Source organism: Hevea brasiliensis, chromosome 2, assembly GCF_030052815.1.
Source record: "Hevea brasiliensis isolate MT/VB/25A 57/8 chromosome 2, ASM3005281v1, whole genome shotgun sequence".
In the NCBI taxonomy this organism is placed as follows: domain Eukaryota; kingdom Viridiplantae; phylum Streptophyta; class Magnoliopsida; order Malpighiales; family Euphorbiaceae; genus Hevea; species Hevea brasiliensis.
The window spans coordinates 115,701,715-115,718,408 of NC_079494.1; the positions used below are offsets into that span (position 1 = coordinate 115,701,715).

Genomic DNA, 16,694 nt, shown 5'->3' on the forward strand with positions numbered 1-16,694 from the left:
TTTATATTCATATCAATTCATCTATTTATATATTTTAATAAAAATATAAAAACAATAAGAGGAAGAGAAGGAAAAAATATGAAAAAAGAGTAACAATATATAAAGAAAAAAACCAAATCATGTTAAAAAAAATATCATTAATACACAAAACATATATTTAGTGATATATTAACTTTAACAGAAATATATATATACACACTTTGGAATGTAAACTTTATAATTAAAAAATCACAATTGATTATTAAATAAGAATTTACTTTTTCGTAGTTATACAATCTTTTAGATGGTTAATAAATTGTCTTTCAATATTTTTAAAGTTGACTGTCTTTTAAGTTGAAGTTTAAATCCTATCAAATACTATCTCCATTTATTTTTATTTATTATTTTCTTAAAATTATTTTATTTTTTAAAAATAAAAAATGTTAATTTTTTTAATTTTACCATTCTTAAAGATAATTTAATCAAATTATATAATATTTTATTATAATTTATATAATTTAATTACTTTCTTTATTATCATATAAAAACCTTACATGACAGTACATAATATTTTCTCTCTTAAATGAATAATGAAATTTAGATATTCGAATCCTATTAACTACATGGATATAAAAAGCTAATCGACACCCACAAAAAACCGGCCACCCGCCAACGGGCATCATACTTGATACATTCAGTGTGCATATATATATATATATATATATATATATATATATATATATATATATATATATATATATACCTCAACTTTCTCCTTATCAACTTATCCATAAAGCATACCTGTATGCATATATATACGGCGCTCAGCAGAGAGCACTTAAACCTTTTTTTTTTTTCCTAAAGCGGAGAACAGTAACTCACCGCAAAGAAAACGACATACATCTAACAATGGTCATAACTCATAAACAAAGGGATTTGTATGCTCGTTGTTACATTGTAATACAATAAGCCACGTTTATTCAACTTAAGTTAATAGGATTTAAATGCGTTTAATGAAAAGAAGCATTAGAATTAAAAAAAAAAAAAGCACAGCCCACAATGTGCACTGCAAACAAGATGAAGATATACTTTTTGGGGCACAGGGAGGGTAGAACACCCGACTAGGACCTGATGACACAGCAAAGCAACTCCAACATCATCTCTGGTTAGAAAATGTAAACCATACATGATATAACCAATGAGCTTGATACTTAGAATCGTCTTCAAAGCTGTAAAGTCTGGAGTTTGAGTCCTAATCAATCTTGAGTTTTACGTCCTAATCAGAGCCAATTGTACCCACCCAAAAAAAAAAAAAAAAGAAAATGCACAGCATACATGATTTGGGGAGAACAGAAAAAAGAATAAATTATGACACGATCCACACTCCAGGTAGGTATTGTACATGGATACACAAATAATCACGTACCGATGCTATGTGAAACACAAATTTAGTGAATACTTATCTCCTTAGAGAGAGGATATGTACATTTGTTGAAGTTGTTACTGCTGAATTTTGGCAGCAGACTGGAGACCTGATTGAACTTTGCTTTCGAAATGGTTTTCCAGCCTGCACGGTGCACATGAATATAAATATAAGGCTGAAAAGCGAAACACAAAAGAAAGCTAAGGAACAGGAAAGGTCATGAACATTGCCTGGTTGCACATTTAAAATAAATGGTATCAGGTGAGTTATATGTGCGCGCATTCGCAAACATCCTCTTCACATCAGCAACAAACATATCAAAGGTTACATAGTATTGCTCTGACTCTACCCTTTTTGACATTGTCTTCAGATCTGTAGCACAAATATTTATCGAAGAATCACATCACAAGATCCAATCTGACAAACATATCTTGTTAGAAAGTTTCAAATAAGTTTCAATGAGAAATTAAGGATTCTTAGCAAATTATGTATCAAAATCCCAAAGCACTCTATTCAGAAATTACCCAGCATTACATTCAAAATTCTAGAATCACAATTGTCTATCTGTCTGTCCCCCATTGATTGGACTATATATTTCCTCCTAGAAGATATTACTTAAAATCATGAAATTAAGACCACAGCTCCATTTGTTTCATAGAAACTCTTTTGCTTGTGGAAAACATTTTTTGTGAAGATGAATTATTTCCATTATTTGGTTGTAGCATTGAAAATTAACTGGACATTATATTCTACCATTTGGGTACACATGGACAAGACCATAATAGTTTTTAAACTAACAAAAACTGTACATTTCCATTTGTGGTTAAATAGAAGAAAACATTAAATAAAAAAAGGATAAATTGCATTGGTTGTTGGGAGTTGATGGTGGTTGGCAACAATTGATGAAAAATGGTAGAGCAGTGAATATATGCTCATGTGGTTTGCAAAAGTTTGGAAGTTCACTTCCCATTTTGAATATAGGAAATCATTTTCTTTAAATTTAACTTAATTTTCCCTAAAATTAAGAAAATATTCTTTGTCGACCAATTTCCTATATGTACCAAATACCAAAAAAGCATAAAATGTTGTTCTGAAAATATTTTACAAGAAACAAAGAAAGCCACAACGTCACAAAATTTAACAATGGATATTTGAATTTTTCCTCTTCTTTGATGACCAAAATTCAAATGCAATTTGCACATTTGATTCTCTTATTTTATATATGACATTTTCCAAAAGACTGTTAATATCAAAAAACAAAGAGGAAACTGGAATTAGGTTTTGCTATTTCCATCCTCACCTCGTAGAGAAATAGGGCTGGGAATTTAAGTGCTGGGTGAGAGTAGGGTAGGAGCATGTATACTAATTTAAAATTCTATATTTCAACGAAGAAAAGATAATGATAAATTTTTTAGATTTTATAATTTTGCATAATATTTAAAAAAACAGGTTCATCTATATTGCTATTAAATGATATATGCAGAGATATAAAAATATTAGTTATATTTGAGGAAAATAAAACAATGATATTCAAATGCTTACCTCCAAAGAAAAAGCCACATGCTTATTTAAGTAAAAAATATAAAATAAAAATATACTTTCAATGGTTAGGGACATCACAAGGCGGGCCAAGACAGGGTGGCATCCTTGCCTAGCCTAACTACCTTTGGTGGCATAGGGATTTCCTCTCAGGATTGTGTCACATACAGGAGAAGAAAAGGGAAGAATAAGATAGCTGAGCCTAAGAAGGGAAGTGGAGAGAAAGACAGTTAGTAGTGAGAAGTTTATTACAGAGTCTGTTATAGATAGTAGAGAGTGGAGGGGAATAACAGAAACAGTTATGAATAGTCAACAGCAGTTGTTAGCTGAATACTACTCTATAAATAGAAGTATTGATGTGTAGAGAGAGTTTTTGATCAAAACAGAATACTGTTCTTCTATTCTATTATCATTCTCTCTAATTTTCTCATCTCTATTTCCTCTATTTTCTCATCTCCTATTCTTTCTCTAGAACAGAAACCCTAATCTAAGGTTTTCTGTGACAAATTGGTATCAGAGCACTTTTCCTGGGTGATTCTCGATTCGAAACACTCTCCCGTGTCGCAAGGATGACCAGATCAGTAATAGTGAGTCAGGAGGGAGTAAGGCTTGCAGAGCTGGAGGAACAGATCCGGAATATGCAGTTGGAGCAGGCGAAGGGGATGGAGGATCTCAGATCCGAATTGAAAGCTGAGGCAAGGCAGAGTATTATGGATGCAAAGAATGTTTTTCTTAATGAAATGCAAGCCTTAATTGGGGAAAATAGTCAAGAAAAAGGCAAGAATGTGAGTGTAGATGAAGGAGAAACTGTGGGAAGGTTAGGAGGAAAAGGAATTTTATCTAACCCTAACCTTAAGGAAGTTAATAGTCAAAAAGATCAATTCAGTGCTGGATCTTTAACGAGCAGTGAGGAATTTCAGAGGATGTGGCCCAAGATTGAATTAACTACATGTGATGGAGGAGATCCTAGGGCTTGGCTTAGGAAATGTAAAAAGTATTTTGAGGTCTATAAGGTGCCAAGAGAACAAAAGGTGGGAATTGCTAGTCTGTTTTTAGTTGAGAGGGCAGATTCTTGGTATCATTATTGGAGTAAGGGAAAGAGTGGAGTTTCTTGGGAAGAATTTGAGAAGGACTTGTGTATAAGGTTTGGGGAAGAAGGGCTTGAAGATGTGGTTGAAGAATTTATGAGGATTAGGCAAGAAGGAACTGTTGGAGAATATCAAGATAAATTTGAGGATTTAAGGATTAGAATGGAGAGGGTTATGCCTTATTTGGGAGAAGATTATTTCCTTTCTGTATTCATTGGTGGATTAAGAGATGATGTGAGGCCTATGGTAAGGATAATGAAACCCTCAACCCTTGCAAATGCAATTGAGGTAGCAAGATTCCAAGAGCAGTTGTTGGGGTATGCCAAGAAACCTGGATACAACCCTAAACCTTACCCAAATCAGTATAAACCTACCTATTCCTATTACTCTAACCCTACAACTTACAATTCCAAATCCTCATCTTAACAATTTCCCTATAACCCAAAACCACCTAGCCAAGATTCTAATTCCAATCCAAAATCTGAAAACTCTCTCACAAAAAATAACCAATCAGCTAAAAGTCAATCTTCAGTGAATCAAAACCAAGTCAAGACTAATTTGCAACCCAGCCAAACTACCATAAGACAGCCTAGACCCTGTTTTAGATGTGGGAAGAGGTATTTTCCAGGCCATCAGTGCAAGCAAAAGACTGTAATGGCCTTGAATGTGGGTGAACTGAATCAAGAACAGGAGAAAGGGGAGGAAGAGTGGCATGAAGTATCTCAAGGTGAGGAAATGGGGAATGAAGGAGCAGTCCTTTCTATCCATGCCATAGAAGGGAAGCAAGAAAAGGGTACTATAAGGATGCAAGGGAAATATAAGGCTAGATAGATATTAATTTTAGTGGATAGTGGGGGCACTCATAGTTTCATGGATGAGAGAGTCGCAAAAGAACTAAAATTGGATTTAGTAGAAACAAATCCAATCACTATTACTGTGGCAGATGGAAGAAAGGTGATGAGTAATGCATTTTTTCAGCAATTTCAGTGGCAGATTCAAAAGATAGCATTTGTGTTTGATCTTAGGATTTTAGACTTGGGAGGATTTGATATAATTTTGGAGGTAGATTGGATGAGAAACTATAATCCTCTACTGTTTGATTTTGAGGATTCCAGCATAACTATGAGGAAGGATGGGAAGATGGTCAGGTTGCAGGGTGTTTCTGAAGTCAATAACACCTGCAAACTAATTCCTTATGATGATTTCCACCAGTTGATGCATAACAGGGGCAAGGACTTTCAAACTCCTCTGTTCTGCATTGATGTTCCAGCAGCTGCAGCATCCTTATTTTCCATTTCTGGAAGGGTAGCAGACATGGAGAAAACTGGTATACAGCAACTATTAGATAAGTATCAATGCCTCTTTCAAGATCCTCAGTCATTGCCTCCATTTAGGGCTTATAACCATGAAATTAACTTGCAACCTACTGCCCAACCATTTAACATCAGACCCTATAGATATCCTCATTTCCAAAAAGCTGAAATTGAAAAATTAGTGTCAGAAACGCTTGAGTCTAAGGTCATACAGCCTAGTTCTAGTCCTTATTCTTCACTAGTGCTTTTAGTAAAGAAAAAAGATGGGTCTTGGCAATTTTGCATAGATTATAAAAAACTAAATGACTTGACCATTAAAAACAAATTCCCTATGCCAATGATTGATGACCTTCTTGATGAGTTACATGGGGCATGGGTATTCTCCAAAATAGACCTAAAAGCAGGGTACCATCAAATCAGAATGCAACCTAAAGACATCCCAAAAACAGCTTTCAAAACCCACCATGGTCACTTTGAGTTTACAGTAATGCCATTTGGGTTAACAAATGCCTCAGCTACTTTCCAAGCCCTAATGAACCTCATTTTCAGACCTTACCTTAGGAAATTTGTCCTAGTCTTCTGTGATGTCATCCTAATCTATAGCCCTAACATAGAGGAGCATTTGAAGCACCTAGATGCAGTGTTTGAGATACTTAAGTCCCAACAGCTGTATGCTAAATTGTCAAAATGTTCTTTTGGGCAGTCACAAGTTAAGTATCTGGGCCCTATAATTTCTGGAGAGGGCGTTTCAACAGATCCCAAAAAAATTCAAGCTATGCTTTCATGGCCCATTCCTAAGTCAGTAAAAGAGCCTAGAAGTTTCTTGGGGCTCACTGGCTACTACAGGAAATTCATTCAGAATTATGGGAGTCTTTGTAAGCCACTTACAGACTTATTAAAGAAAGATGCATTTCAATGGACTTCAGCTGCTCAACAGGCTTTTGAAATGCTGAAACAGGCTATGTCCACAGCACCTGTGTTGTCACTTCCTGATTTTTCTAAACCATTTATTGTGGAGACAGATGCAAGCAATTATGGAATGGGGGCAGTCCTTCAGCAACAAGGGCATCCTATAGCTTTTATTTCAAGAGCTTTTGGCCCTAGAAATCAGTCCTTTCAGTATATAAAAAGGAGCTTTTGGCAATCACATTTGCTGTTTCGAAGTGAAGGCATTATTTGGAGCAAGGGCTGTTCTATATTAAGACTGATCATGAGAGCATTAAATTTCTCCTAGAACAAAGACTTCACACTAGTTTGCAACAGAAGGGTATATCCAAGTTGTTAGGGCTGAATTATAAGATTCTTTATAGGACGGGAGTGGAGAATAACGTAGCTGATGCTCTTTCTAGAAGAGTAGACACGGCTGAATCTTCACAGCAGGGTTATTTGAATTCAATTACTGCAGTAAGCCCTACTTGGATGCAGAATTTAGTAGAAAGTTATCAAGGGGAGGCTAAGGCTCAAGAGTTGATTACTCAACTATCCTTAGATGCTACTGCTTTTCCAGAGTACAAGTTGGTGAATGGACTTTTGTATCATAAGGGCCGAATTTATGTAGGTAGCAGCACTAATTTGAGGAACTCATTGTTGCAGCAGTACCATGCCTCTCCAATAGGGGGTCATTCAGGAGTTCAAGCTACCTATATGAGGATTAAAAGGCATTTTTCTTGGCCTGGGTTACTGCCTACAGTAGTGGATTGGATCAAAAAGTGTGATGCGTATGCTAGATGTAAAGGGGAGAATTGTGCCTACCCAGGCCTATTACAGCCTCTAACTATTCCTTCACAAGCATGGCAGCATATTTCAATGGATTTTATTGAGCAATTGCCAAGATCTGAAGGAAAGGATGTCATGTTGGTGGTCGTTTGCAGGCTTACTAAGTATGGACATTTCCTAGCCTTGAGTCATCCATTTTCTGCATCTATGGTGGCTAAAATATTCTTAGATAATATTTTCAAGTTGCATGGGGCTCCATTAACAATTGTTTCTGACAGGGATAAACTGTTTACAACTAATTTTTGGAAAGAGTTTTTTAAGTTGCTGGGCACTTCTCTAAATTATTCTTCTGCCTATCACCCTCAAAGTGATGGCCAAACAGAAAGGCTGAATCAGTGCCTTGAAGGATATTTGAGGTGCATGACTCATCATCAACCTAGTGCTTGGTTTAAATGGTTGCCTTTAGCTGAATGTTGGTACAATACCACTCATCACAGTTCCATCAAGATGAGCCCATTTGAAGCACTATATGGTTATGCTCCACCAGGAATTCCTCCCATTCCTGCCAACTTATCACTAGTTGCAGCTGTGAGTGATTTTTTCCAGGAGCAGAATCATGTGTTGGGATTGTTGAAGGAGAATTTGGCTCAAGCTCAACACAGAATTAAGCAGCAAGTTGATAAAAAGAGGACAGAAAGGGAGTTTGCAGTAGGTGACTTATTTGAAGCTTCAACCATACAGGCAGTTGTCCATAGCCATCAGAAAATCCCTTAAACTGGTTGCCAAGTATTATGAGCCCTTCCAAACCATGCCTAGAGTGGGTTCAGTAGCATATAGATTACAGCTGCCACAAAGTTCAAGGATTCATCCTGTTTTTCATGTCTCATTACTTAAGAAGAAGCTGGGAGATAATGTTACTCCAATTCTGGAATTACCATAATTGCAGGCAGACAATACTGTTGCAGTGGCACCGGAAGCAGTACTGAAGACAAGAACCATCTTTAGAAACATTGTTCCTGTGATTCAAGGCCTCATTAAGTGGCTTAATTTGCCTGACGATGAAGCTACATGAGAAGACAAAGCCTTCATTCAAGCTCAGTTTCCAGAATTTTATCCTTCTTGGGGACAAGAAGGCTCTCATGGGGGAGGTATTGTCACATACAGGAGAAGAAAAGGGAAGAATAAGATAGCTGAGCCTAAGAAGGGAAGTGGAGGGAAAGACAGTTAGTAGTGAGAAGTTTGTTATAGAGTCTGTTATAGATAGTAGCGAGTGGAGGGAAATAACAGAAACAGTTATGAATAGTCAACAGTAGTTAGCTGAATACTACTCTATAAATAGAAGTATTGAAGCATAGAGAGAGTTTTTGATCAAAACAGAATACTATTCTTCTATTCTATTATCATTCTCTCTAATTTTCTCATCTCTATTCCTCTATTTTCTCATCTCCTATTCTTTCTCTAGAACAGAAACCCTAATCTAAGGTTTTCTATGACAGATTGGCTAGGTAAAAAGCTGACAGGGCAATATAGGATTGTCATCTCTATTATTCTATTTTAACAATATATAATGTTTGGCAATGCAATGACATGTAATAGTTTGCTAAAATGAAGCACACAGATTTGATGTCTTACCCATAGGATCTTTGATGATGTCATAATAATCAGGGACATCACGAGCATCAACTGGTTCCTTAAATGGCCAAGCATCAACATGGTCATGCATTGACTGTTAAAATGCAAAAAGAACAAATAAAGTTTTGCATGGAATTGTTATAAAACAATAAAAAAGTGTAAGCCCAATCAATGGAAAAACCAAGAGGATTAAAATATGAAAATATATTTATACAATAACACAACCTACAAGAGGTACTTTGCTTAATTGGTTACTGAATTTCAAGCTAATTCTAGGTCAACTACTAAAGATTAACTTGTTCCAATAATCCAATTTCATCACCATACTTCTATTTTCTTTTTATATGCAATTTAGCATTGTTGGCATCATGATCACTCAGTGAATTATATCACCATTTTCCAATATCAATTGCCATTTATACATATTTTATTTTCTATTTGAGTGTTATTAATAATGTGTTATATTCAATTGTCTATGATTTTGACTTAAATGATAGGAACAATTCCAATGAAATTTCTTGAATTTGCAGTGAGATAATTCATCAGAATGTTTGCAATTCTGTCAGTGATAAGTAAATTAAATGGAAATTCAAGGGTAAAACTGGAATAAAATGATCTTTAGCGACTTAATTTCAATTAAGAACAAATTTCAGTTGCAAACAGTAAATTTGTGCATACAAAAAGTGACATAATACTCAACCCATTGGATACCTTATATAATAGACAATATTCTATCCAAACTGTGATATATCCATCAAGCAATCAACAGAAGTAAATCTTATTTTTTAGATGGTAAGAGTTGATAAACATGAAAGTAAACCTGGCAAAGTAATCTAATCCAAACTGATTTAACCTTCAAATTGAGTTAAGCTTTGCAATTAACCCAGTGTTATCAAGGCGAAAGGCGACACTAAGGCGACAGAGCACCTTATGGCCTTAGGCGAGAGGCAAGAGGCGAGGCGAGAGCCTTTTTAAAGCAAGACGCAATAATCTTAATTGCCAAAATTACATATATGTATATGTGTGTGTACTTATAACAACACCTATATAAATTAAACAATTAATTAACAAAAACAAAAAGTAAAATAATCAAATTAATAATTCCTATATAAAATAAACAACTAATAAACAAAAAAAAAAAGTGAAACTAATTAAATTAACAAGAATAACAATTAAAAAGTAAATTAGTTACAAACAAATTGACAATACTCATACTAATTAAACAATAAATTAATAAGAACAAAAAGTGAAATAATCACATTAACAATAGAATAATAATTACTACATAAAATAAACAACTAATGAGAATTAATGTCTAATTAACAAGATAAATAGCAAAATTAATCAAATTAACAAGAATAATAAGTAAAAGTAAATTAGTTACCATAAATTAACAATACCCATATTAAATAATAAACCAATCAATAAGTAAAATTATTAATTTAACAATATCCATGTTAAATAATTAAATAATTAACAAGTAAAATAATTAATTTAACAATATCTATAAATTTAAATAATTAATTAATAAAAATAAATAGTAAAATAATTAAATTAATAGCAACTAATTAACTTTTTAATAAAACCAAGCACAGAGAAGGAGAAGGAAAGAAAAAAAAAAAAGAGAGGGCAGACTGCTGTACACCGACAGCATAACAGGGTAGGAAGAACTGAAGAACCCAACCAGGAAGAAGGAGAAGAAGAAGGAGGAGAAGGAAAGGAAAAAAAAAATTTGCAGTGCTGCTACGTTTTCCAAAGAAAAGTGGAGGAGAGGGAGGAAGATGGGATGACAGAGGAGGAAGAAGATAGCAGAAACAGAGGAAAGAGAGAGAGAGAGAGAGAGAGAGAGAGAGACATACCTGGACTCGCAGCTCTGGATGTGTAGGGATTTATATTTGTCTTAAAAAATTTTAAAAAAAAAAAGGGATTCTGCTCTGTTTTAAAGAGGCGACGCCTCTCACCCGCCTGGTTTCTCGCCTCGCCGGCATGAGGCGTCGACTCTGGTGGTGCCAAGAGGGGCGACCCAGTTGAGGCGGCAGAGGGGCGCCTCGCCTCGCCTCGCCTCGCCTCGCCTCTCGCCTCGCCTGGTCGCCTCCCACGCCTTTAATAACACTAAATTAACCCAATGATGTGGAACACTAGAACCAATATGTATCTAGGGGATCAGGGGATGAGAAACAAATTCTCAACTTTTACTGCTCAAATCAATGATCAATAATCATAATAAATCTGTAAATAAAATAGAGAAACTAAGCCCTATTTATAGAGTTTACCCTAAGTAATCATAATAAGTCTGTAAATAAAATAGAGAAACTAAGCCCTATTTAGGCTTTTAAGGAACCCTAATTCAACTCTAATTAGGACTTATACACCAAATAAAACTACTAAATAAAATAAATTACTTTCTATATTTTTTTCCTTAAATAAGTAGTCCTAAAATGTCCAGAATTTCCTACGTCCCCTGATTAAACACAGTCAATTGTAATAAAGGGCATAAAAGGAGAATTACATTCTGAAAGGAAGACATTTTTCAATCACACCAATATTCATCAATATACATTTCCTTTGCCACTGTATCATGACTACACTTCACTGTCTTTTTGCAGCAAACTTTCATGATCATTAAAGGCTTCTGTTGATCACCAAGCATTACTCTAATGGAAATATTAAGGTAAGATAAGGATTGTGTGTGTGTGTGTGTGTGTGTGTGTGTGTGTGTGTGTGAGTGAGTGTTGAGACTTGCCTTCAAAAGTGAGCGCATGAATACAGTCCAATGCTTTTGATTTGTGGCACTGTCTGTGGAAGTATTAAATGCATTGAAACGAGAATGGCCCCATTGATCAGGAGTCCATCCAGCCTCCCCTGTTATCACATTCAAAACAGGCTTCCAATCAGTCTTTGAAACCTTACAAGTTGTACCTAATTTACCAATGTACCATAAGAATAAAATCTATTGGTTCTTAAAAAATGTAAAATTCAATATGACATGTTTAAGAACTTACTGAAGCCAGGATATTCCTCAACTTTGATGATCTTTTTAGGAATACCAGCTTCTTTCTGAATCACAACGAGTTCTTAATTAGAACTAAGTTCACAATTATGGTCTCAATGTGCAATCTGAATTCAATCTTATACAGCAATAAATTGCACTGCTGAAAACACGAATCCCTTACAATCTTGAAGAAATAAATACTGTATGAATTGATTAAGGCATTGGAACTTTAAGAAATGCTGATGGCATATACCTTCTGAAAATCAATTCCAGTGTAAACAATGTGACAATTAGATAGCTCTCTAATCTTTTCATCAATTGCCTATCATTACCAAATAACAAGAATTATACATGTTAGTGTAAAGATCTACTAGATAAGAAGTTTCAAAAGCCTTGCACTGAAATAAGTCCTTGTAAATGATGATGTCACATATAACAGAGAAAATGAAGGAGCAGGAACTGTACATCTTAATCAATAATAAAGCATCTCCTATGTCAACAAATGAGGCTCGATATTGCAATATGGATGCATTGTAAGAACTTAATTTCCATGGTAAACAGTGTAACTTATAAATCCAACTCACTGCTATCATAAATGTATTCATTCTCAACAAAAAACTTCAGAAAATTTTATACAAGAATCAAATTGACAAAGTGCATTTATCCCACCTGCCTTTGGCGACGAATCATAGTAGATAAATCGGTGTATGGGAGTTTTGGATCAATTTTGCATTCCATAAGAATACCTCCATCATAGTCTTTAATATACCTGGAATTGAGAAAAAAATTATAAATAAACTAGAAGCATAATGATAACTTTTAGATGAATGGAACCAAACATGGTTGATTAAGGGAAACGTCACAGAATGTGATAAACAGTTGGCTCACAGTTCTCTGTATGATTACAAGTCCAAATCCCTCAGTTGCAATGGAAGTCACCAAACAATTAAAAGATATGAATAGAGAAAGTGCTTAATCCACAGCCTAGCTTCTCTCTCCCAATTTCCCATCTCCCACAAAGAAAAATAATTTTCATAATAACACCATAAATCCTTATTAAATCATAAGAATAGAGATAATGAAAAAACACTTCCACCATCGAAGTTATTGCTGAAGTTTGTGAAAATTAACAATACCCTTGCCATCGATCCTTGTCCAAGTAAATCTCTTTGGTAAAACCCTACAGGTTAATAAAAGATGAAATTAAGACAAGCAATGACATTCGATATAAAGAAAAAAAAAACCAGAAGTATATATTGAGAAGAAACTATGCCAAATATCAGCAATGAGATTAACCCTCAATGATCTCAAAAGCACAACACTTTCACAGATTACTGTAACCACTAACCAATAATGTAGAAACATGAAAAAACAAATCAAGAAGTCAAATAAATGAATAAAAAAATATTAACCAATAAGGAGACGGATTTCTCACCAACAAACATAGTCATGTAATCTTGCAACACCATTTATACATGAAGGTTGGAATTGAAACCATCTACTCTCTAAGTGATCAAATTAAACCTTTTATTAGTTATTAAACATTCATTTTTTGACTTTCCCAAAACATAATCAAGAGCAGATAACTGTTATCCCATTTTCACAGGAATCCAGACATATCATATAAACTAGTAGAGCCATATGTCAAAACTTTAAAAACCTAACCTGTTTGATGAAATAACCAACAGCATTATTATCAGCATATGTCAGAAAATGTGTTAGCCCATCAATATCACGTGCATACTGCTTCAAATGATTCATCAATCTCGTACCATAACCTTTTACTTGTTCATCCGCTGTGATTGCACAAAAAGCTATCTCCCCAAACTTTTGGCTATGGTTCCCAGGGAAAAGAATGTCAGCTATGAGAGGAAACAAGTTTCAAAATACAAAAAACATAACAAAAATGCATTGTTCAAGTATTGGATGGTTATATGATAAATCTGAACCAGGAATCATTTAACCTTAACAGACTGTTCATGATTATATCAAGATTAGATTGTTCATGATTATATCAAGATTAGATTGTTCACTCATCAAACAAAGCTATGTTTGTACTACAACAACAACTAAGCCTTAATCTCAAACTAATTAGGGCCGGCAGAAGATAATAGATAAAGCTATGATTATAGTACAAACAAAATGAAAAGATAATAGATGGCCATGATGCTTTCATCATAGAGGTTTGTTTCCAATTAAAAATATATAAATGGAAAGACGGAACACTTGAACATGGCATAGCATGGAGAACAATAGAAATCTAAATTAAACCTGACATATGGACGATATGTGATGCCACCAACAACCTGATTGCGTCTGATAACCATTACAGATTTATGGCTTCTGTAAATCAAATTAAATGAAAGAAAGAAATAAGAAAATGATGTCAAATAACTAGAAAGATTTGAAATTAAATTATTCCAACCTATAAGCTCAGCTTTTGTGAAATGAAAGGAGAAGAAAAAAAGTAAGAAGATAAATGTGATGGGCTTTTGCACACAACCTTCCCACAATATGCTTGAAAGTTTGTGATTCAAGAACACGAAAATAAGTTCATTTTATGATACAAACATAAGTTATCAACCACAGATCTCCAATGTGTGGCCACAGCAACACAAGCAGAATACTTATGAGCAATTATCTATAGCTTGGTCTGCAGGTTTGTGGTTTGAGAAGATTCAAATTTCCATTACTGTATGTTATCTCAACAAAACCAGTTTTGCTGCTCATCATTGCCAGAGGTTGTAGGGTATAGGCTTTCACCCTTGACTGGGAGCTTTCTCAGCTTTAAAACAAAAGAAGAAAAGGAACAATCTTCTTATGTAATCTCTGGTTTATTGGTAAAACAGAGGGGCAAAAGAAAAGAAGCTTATTTCTACGCAGTTCTAGAAGATGTTATGGAATTACCTATCCATCACAAGACGGACAATATACTCCTTGGGCATGTTGGGCAATTGCCTAGCAAATATGTTCTTCAATCCTATCAACCTGGGAAACACATTAGAAAGGTGCATTAAAATTATAGCACTATTACCAAAACCTAAAATCCGTTGAAGAAAAGAAGAAATGTTAAACAATCAAAGATGGAATGGAACACGGATGGTCATAAAGAGAAGGAGGAGGATGCAACAAAAAATGTTGAAGAAAAGAGAACTCGGTACCAAATCATATGTTCATCAATGCCATCATTTGAAAGACATAGAAACTTGAGTCTTCCGGCTTCCTCCTGAAACATTCAAAATTGGAAAAAACGTCGAAGTGAAGAAAAATACTAAGATCAATAAAACTTAAAATAATAATAATAATAATGATAATAATAAATAAAAAAGATTAAATTTTGGTTCACAGTTTGCTAATTGTGATCCAACATATTTTGAAATTGCTTTAAGCAGTTGAACATGATCCAGATACTTCAACTTTTGTATTTTATTTTATAATTATCTAACAGCAAGGAATGAACTTTCAAAGAAATTCCCAATATTCATATCCCAAAATCTTACCTCTCTCTTCAAACTTTCTTCTCTAGCGCTATAAGCTCCACTAGTTTGCAAATTTTCGGTAAAAATCTTTACCGCGTCCTCCTTCGTCACTATCCCAGCTACGGAGCCCCCCGCGGTGGTAGACCCCACGGCACTAGCCCCCGTAGGTCCACCATCCTTCCCGCCATCCGACTTTTCAATCTTTACCGTCGAATTTTCCATCTTCAGCTTCGTGTTGCGTGCCGAGGGCCCGCCTCCTCCACCTGAACCAGCGCCGGTAGCCGAGGCTCCAGCATTAGTCTCCAGGCGGGCAGCAGTGAACGTGCGCATAGAGGAGTCATTATCAAACTCGTCTTCATCATCGTCAACGACAGCGTCTGAATCGTCAGCATCGGAGTCAGAGTCAGCTCCACGGGCCGAGATGCTCTCCAGGTCATCATTGGACGTCAGTGCTCCATCTCGAGTGTCAGCGGAAAAAGAAGACGGAGGAAATGGAGGGGCGTGGTCTTCAGACGCAGCCGAGGCGGCTGCTGCCAACTTCCGTTTATGAATGGACGAAGTGGCGGAGGCGGAAGCAGAGTGAGAGGGGGACGGAGACTGGGAGCTGCGAGAGCGGTTGGGTATGGTTAGGTGAGAGTGAGAATCCATAGACTCGAACTGAGTTGACTCGGCCGGGAATTTGGAAGCTGGCGAGTTAGGGTTGTTCCGAGGAGAAATGAACTTTCATATATATATATATATATATATATATATATATATATATATATATAGATAATTAATACTTGACATAATTAAAAAAATATTAATTTTATTTAAAATTTAAAATATTTTCAAATTTATTTTATAGTTTTATTAGATAAGATTTAATAAAATTTAAAATTTTATTTTAATTTATTTTTTAATTATAAATTTAGTTTTGATTTTAATTAATAATCAACTTAATAATTTTGTTTTAATACTTATTGATATCAAATTAAAAAAATACATCCGCCTCATTTAAAAGCAACCATACATGAGAAATGAAGTTAAAAAGTAACCATACCCAGCAATGTATTCCAGCGGGTATGGTGGAATTATATCTTATAAGACCTAAATGAATATATCCTTTAATAATACGATATAATTAAAAAATATTAATTTTATTTAAAAATTTAAAACATTTAGTTAATTTAAAAGTGAAATTAATTTTTTAGACTAATTAAATTTTAAATTTTACTTTAATTTATTTTTTAATTATAATTTTAATTTTTTATATTAGATAATAATTAACTTAATTTTATCTTAATACTTATTGGTATTAAATTAAAAAAACACATCACTCCATTTAAAAGCAACCACAACTGAGAAATGGAGTTAAGTGAAAAAGTAATTATACTCAGCAACGTATTTCAGTGTGTATGATGAAATCTATCTGAATATATTAACGCTAAGCCTCCAAAATGATTTCATCACAGGGTGTCGCCTATGTTAATGAGGAGGGTTAAAAAGTTGCTGTGTGGTAAAGCCTATTTTTTTATATTTTTTATATAAAAA

General features: G+C 34.5%; 1 protein-coding gene across 3 annotated transcripts; it reads right to left on the bottom strand.

The window, feature by feature from the left end:
* Window positions 1–1,111: 1,111 nt before the first annotated feature.
* LOC110659668 (histone acetyltransferase GCN5) lies at window positions 1,112–15,883 on the bottom strand. 3 transcript variants are annotated; one of them, XM_058140383.1, is made up of 13 exons: window positions 15,183–15,883; window positions 14,844–14,908; window positions 14,590–14,670; window positions 13,954–14,025; window positions 13,348–13,516; window positions 12,819–12,862; window positions 12,352–12,451; window positions 11,936–12,004; window positions 11,693–11,747; window positions 11,434–11,552; window positions 8,691–8,784; window positions 1,633–1,774; window positions 1,112–1,546 (listed from the first exon to the last, which is right to left on the bottom strand). In XM_058140383.1, exons 1-13 carry the CDS (start codon window positions 15,807–15,809, stop codon window positions 1,480–1,482), a joined length of 1,704 nt encoding a protein of 567 aa, XP_057996366.1. In that variant the 5' UTR covers window positions 15,810–15,883; the 3' UTR covers window positions 1,112–1,479. The 3 variants fall into 3 exon arrangements, with proteins under 3 accessions (XP_057996366.1, XP_057996361.1, XP_057996368.1); XM_058140378.1 differs by having other exon boundaries at window positions 11,434–11,609; XM_058140385.1 differs by lacking the exons at window positions 1,112–1,546; window positions 1,633–1,774 and adding an exon at window positions 8,001–8,254 and having other exon boundaries at window positions 11,434–11,609.
* Window positions 15,884–16,694: the final 811 nt, after the last annotated feature.

Bases quoted from the DNA above. Each gene is read 5' to 3' on its own strand.
- LOC110659668 (XM_058140378.1), bottom strand. From the start codon at position 15,809: ATGGATTCTCACTCTCACCTAACCATACCCAACCGCTCTCGCAGCTCC. The intron at 14,026-14,589 runs GTAATTCCATAA...TTTGATTTACAG, and splicing joins GTCCGTCTTGTGATGGATAG to AAGCCATAAATCTGTAATGG. The intron at 8,785-11,433 runs GCAAGTCTCAAC...GCATTTTAACAG, and splicing joins TCATGCGCTCACTTTTGAAG to TCAATGCATGACCATGTTGA.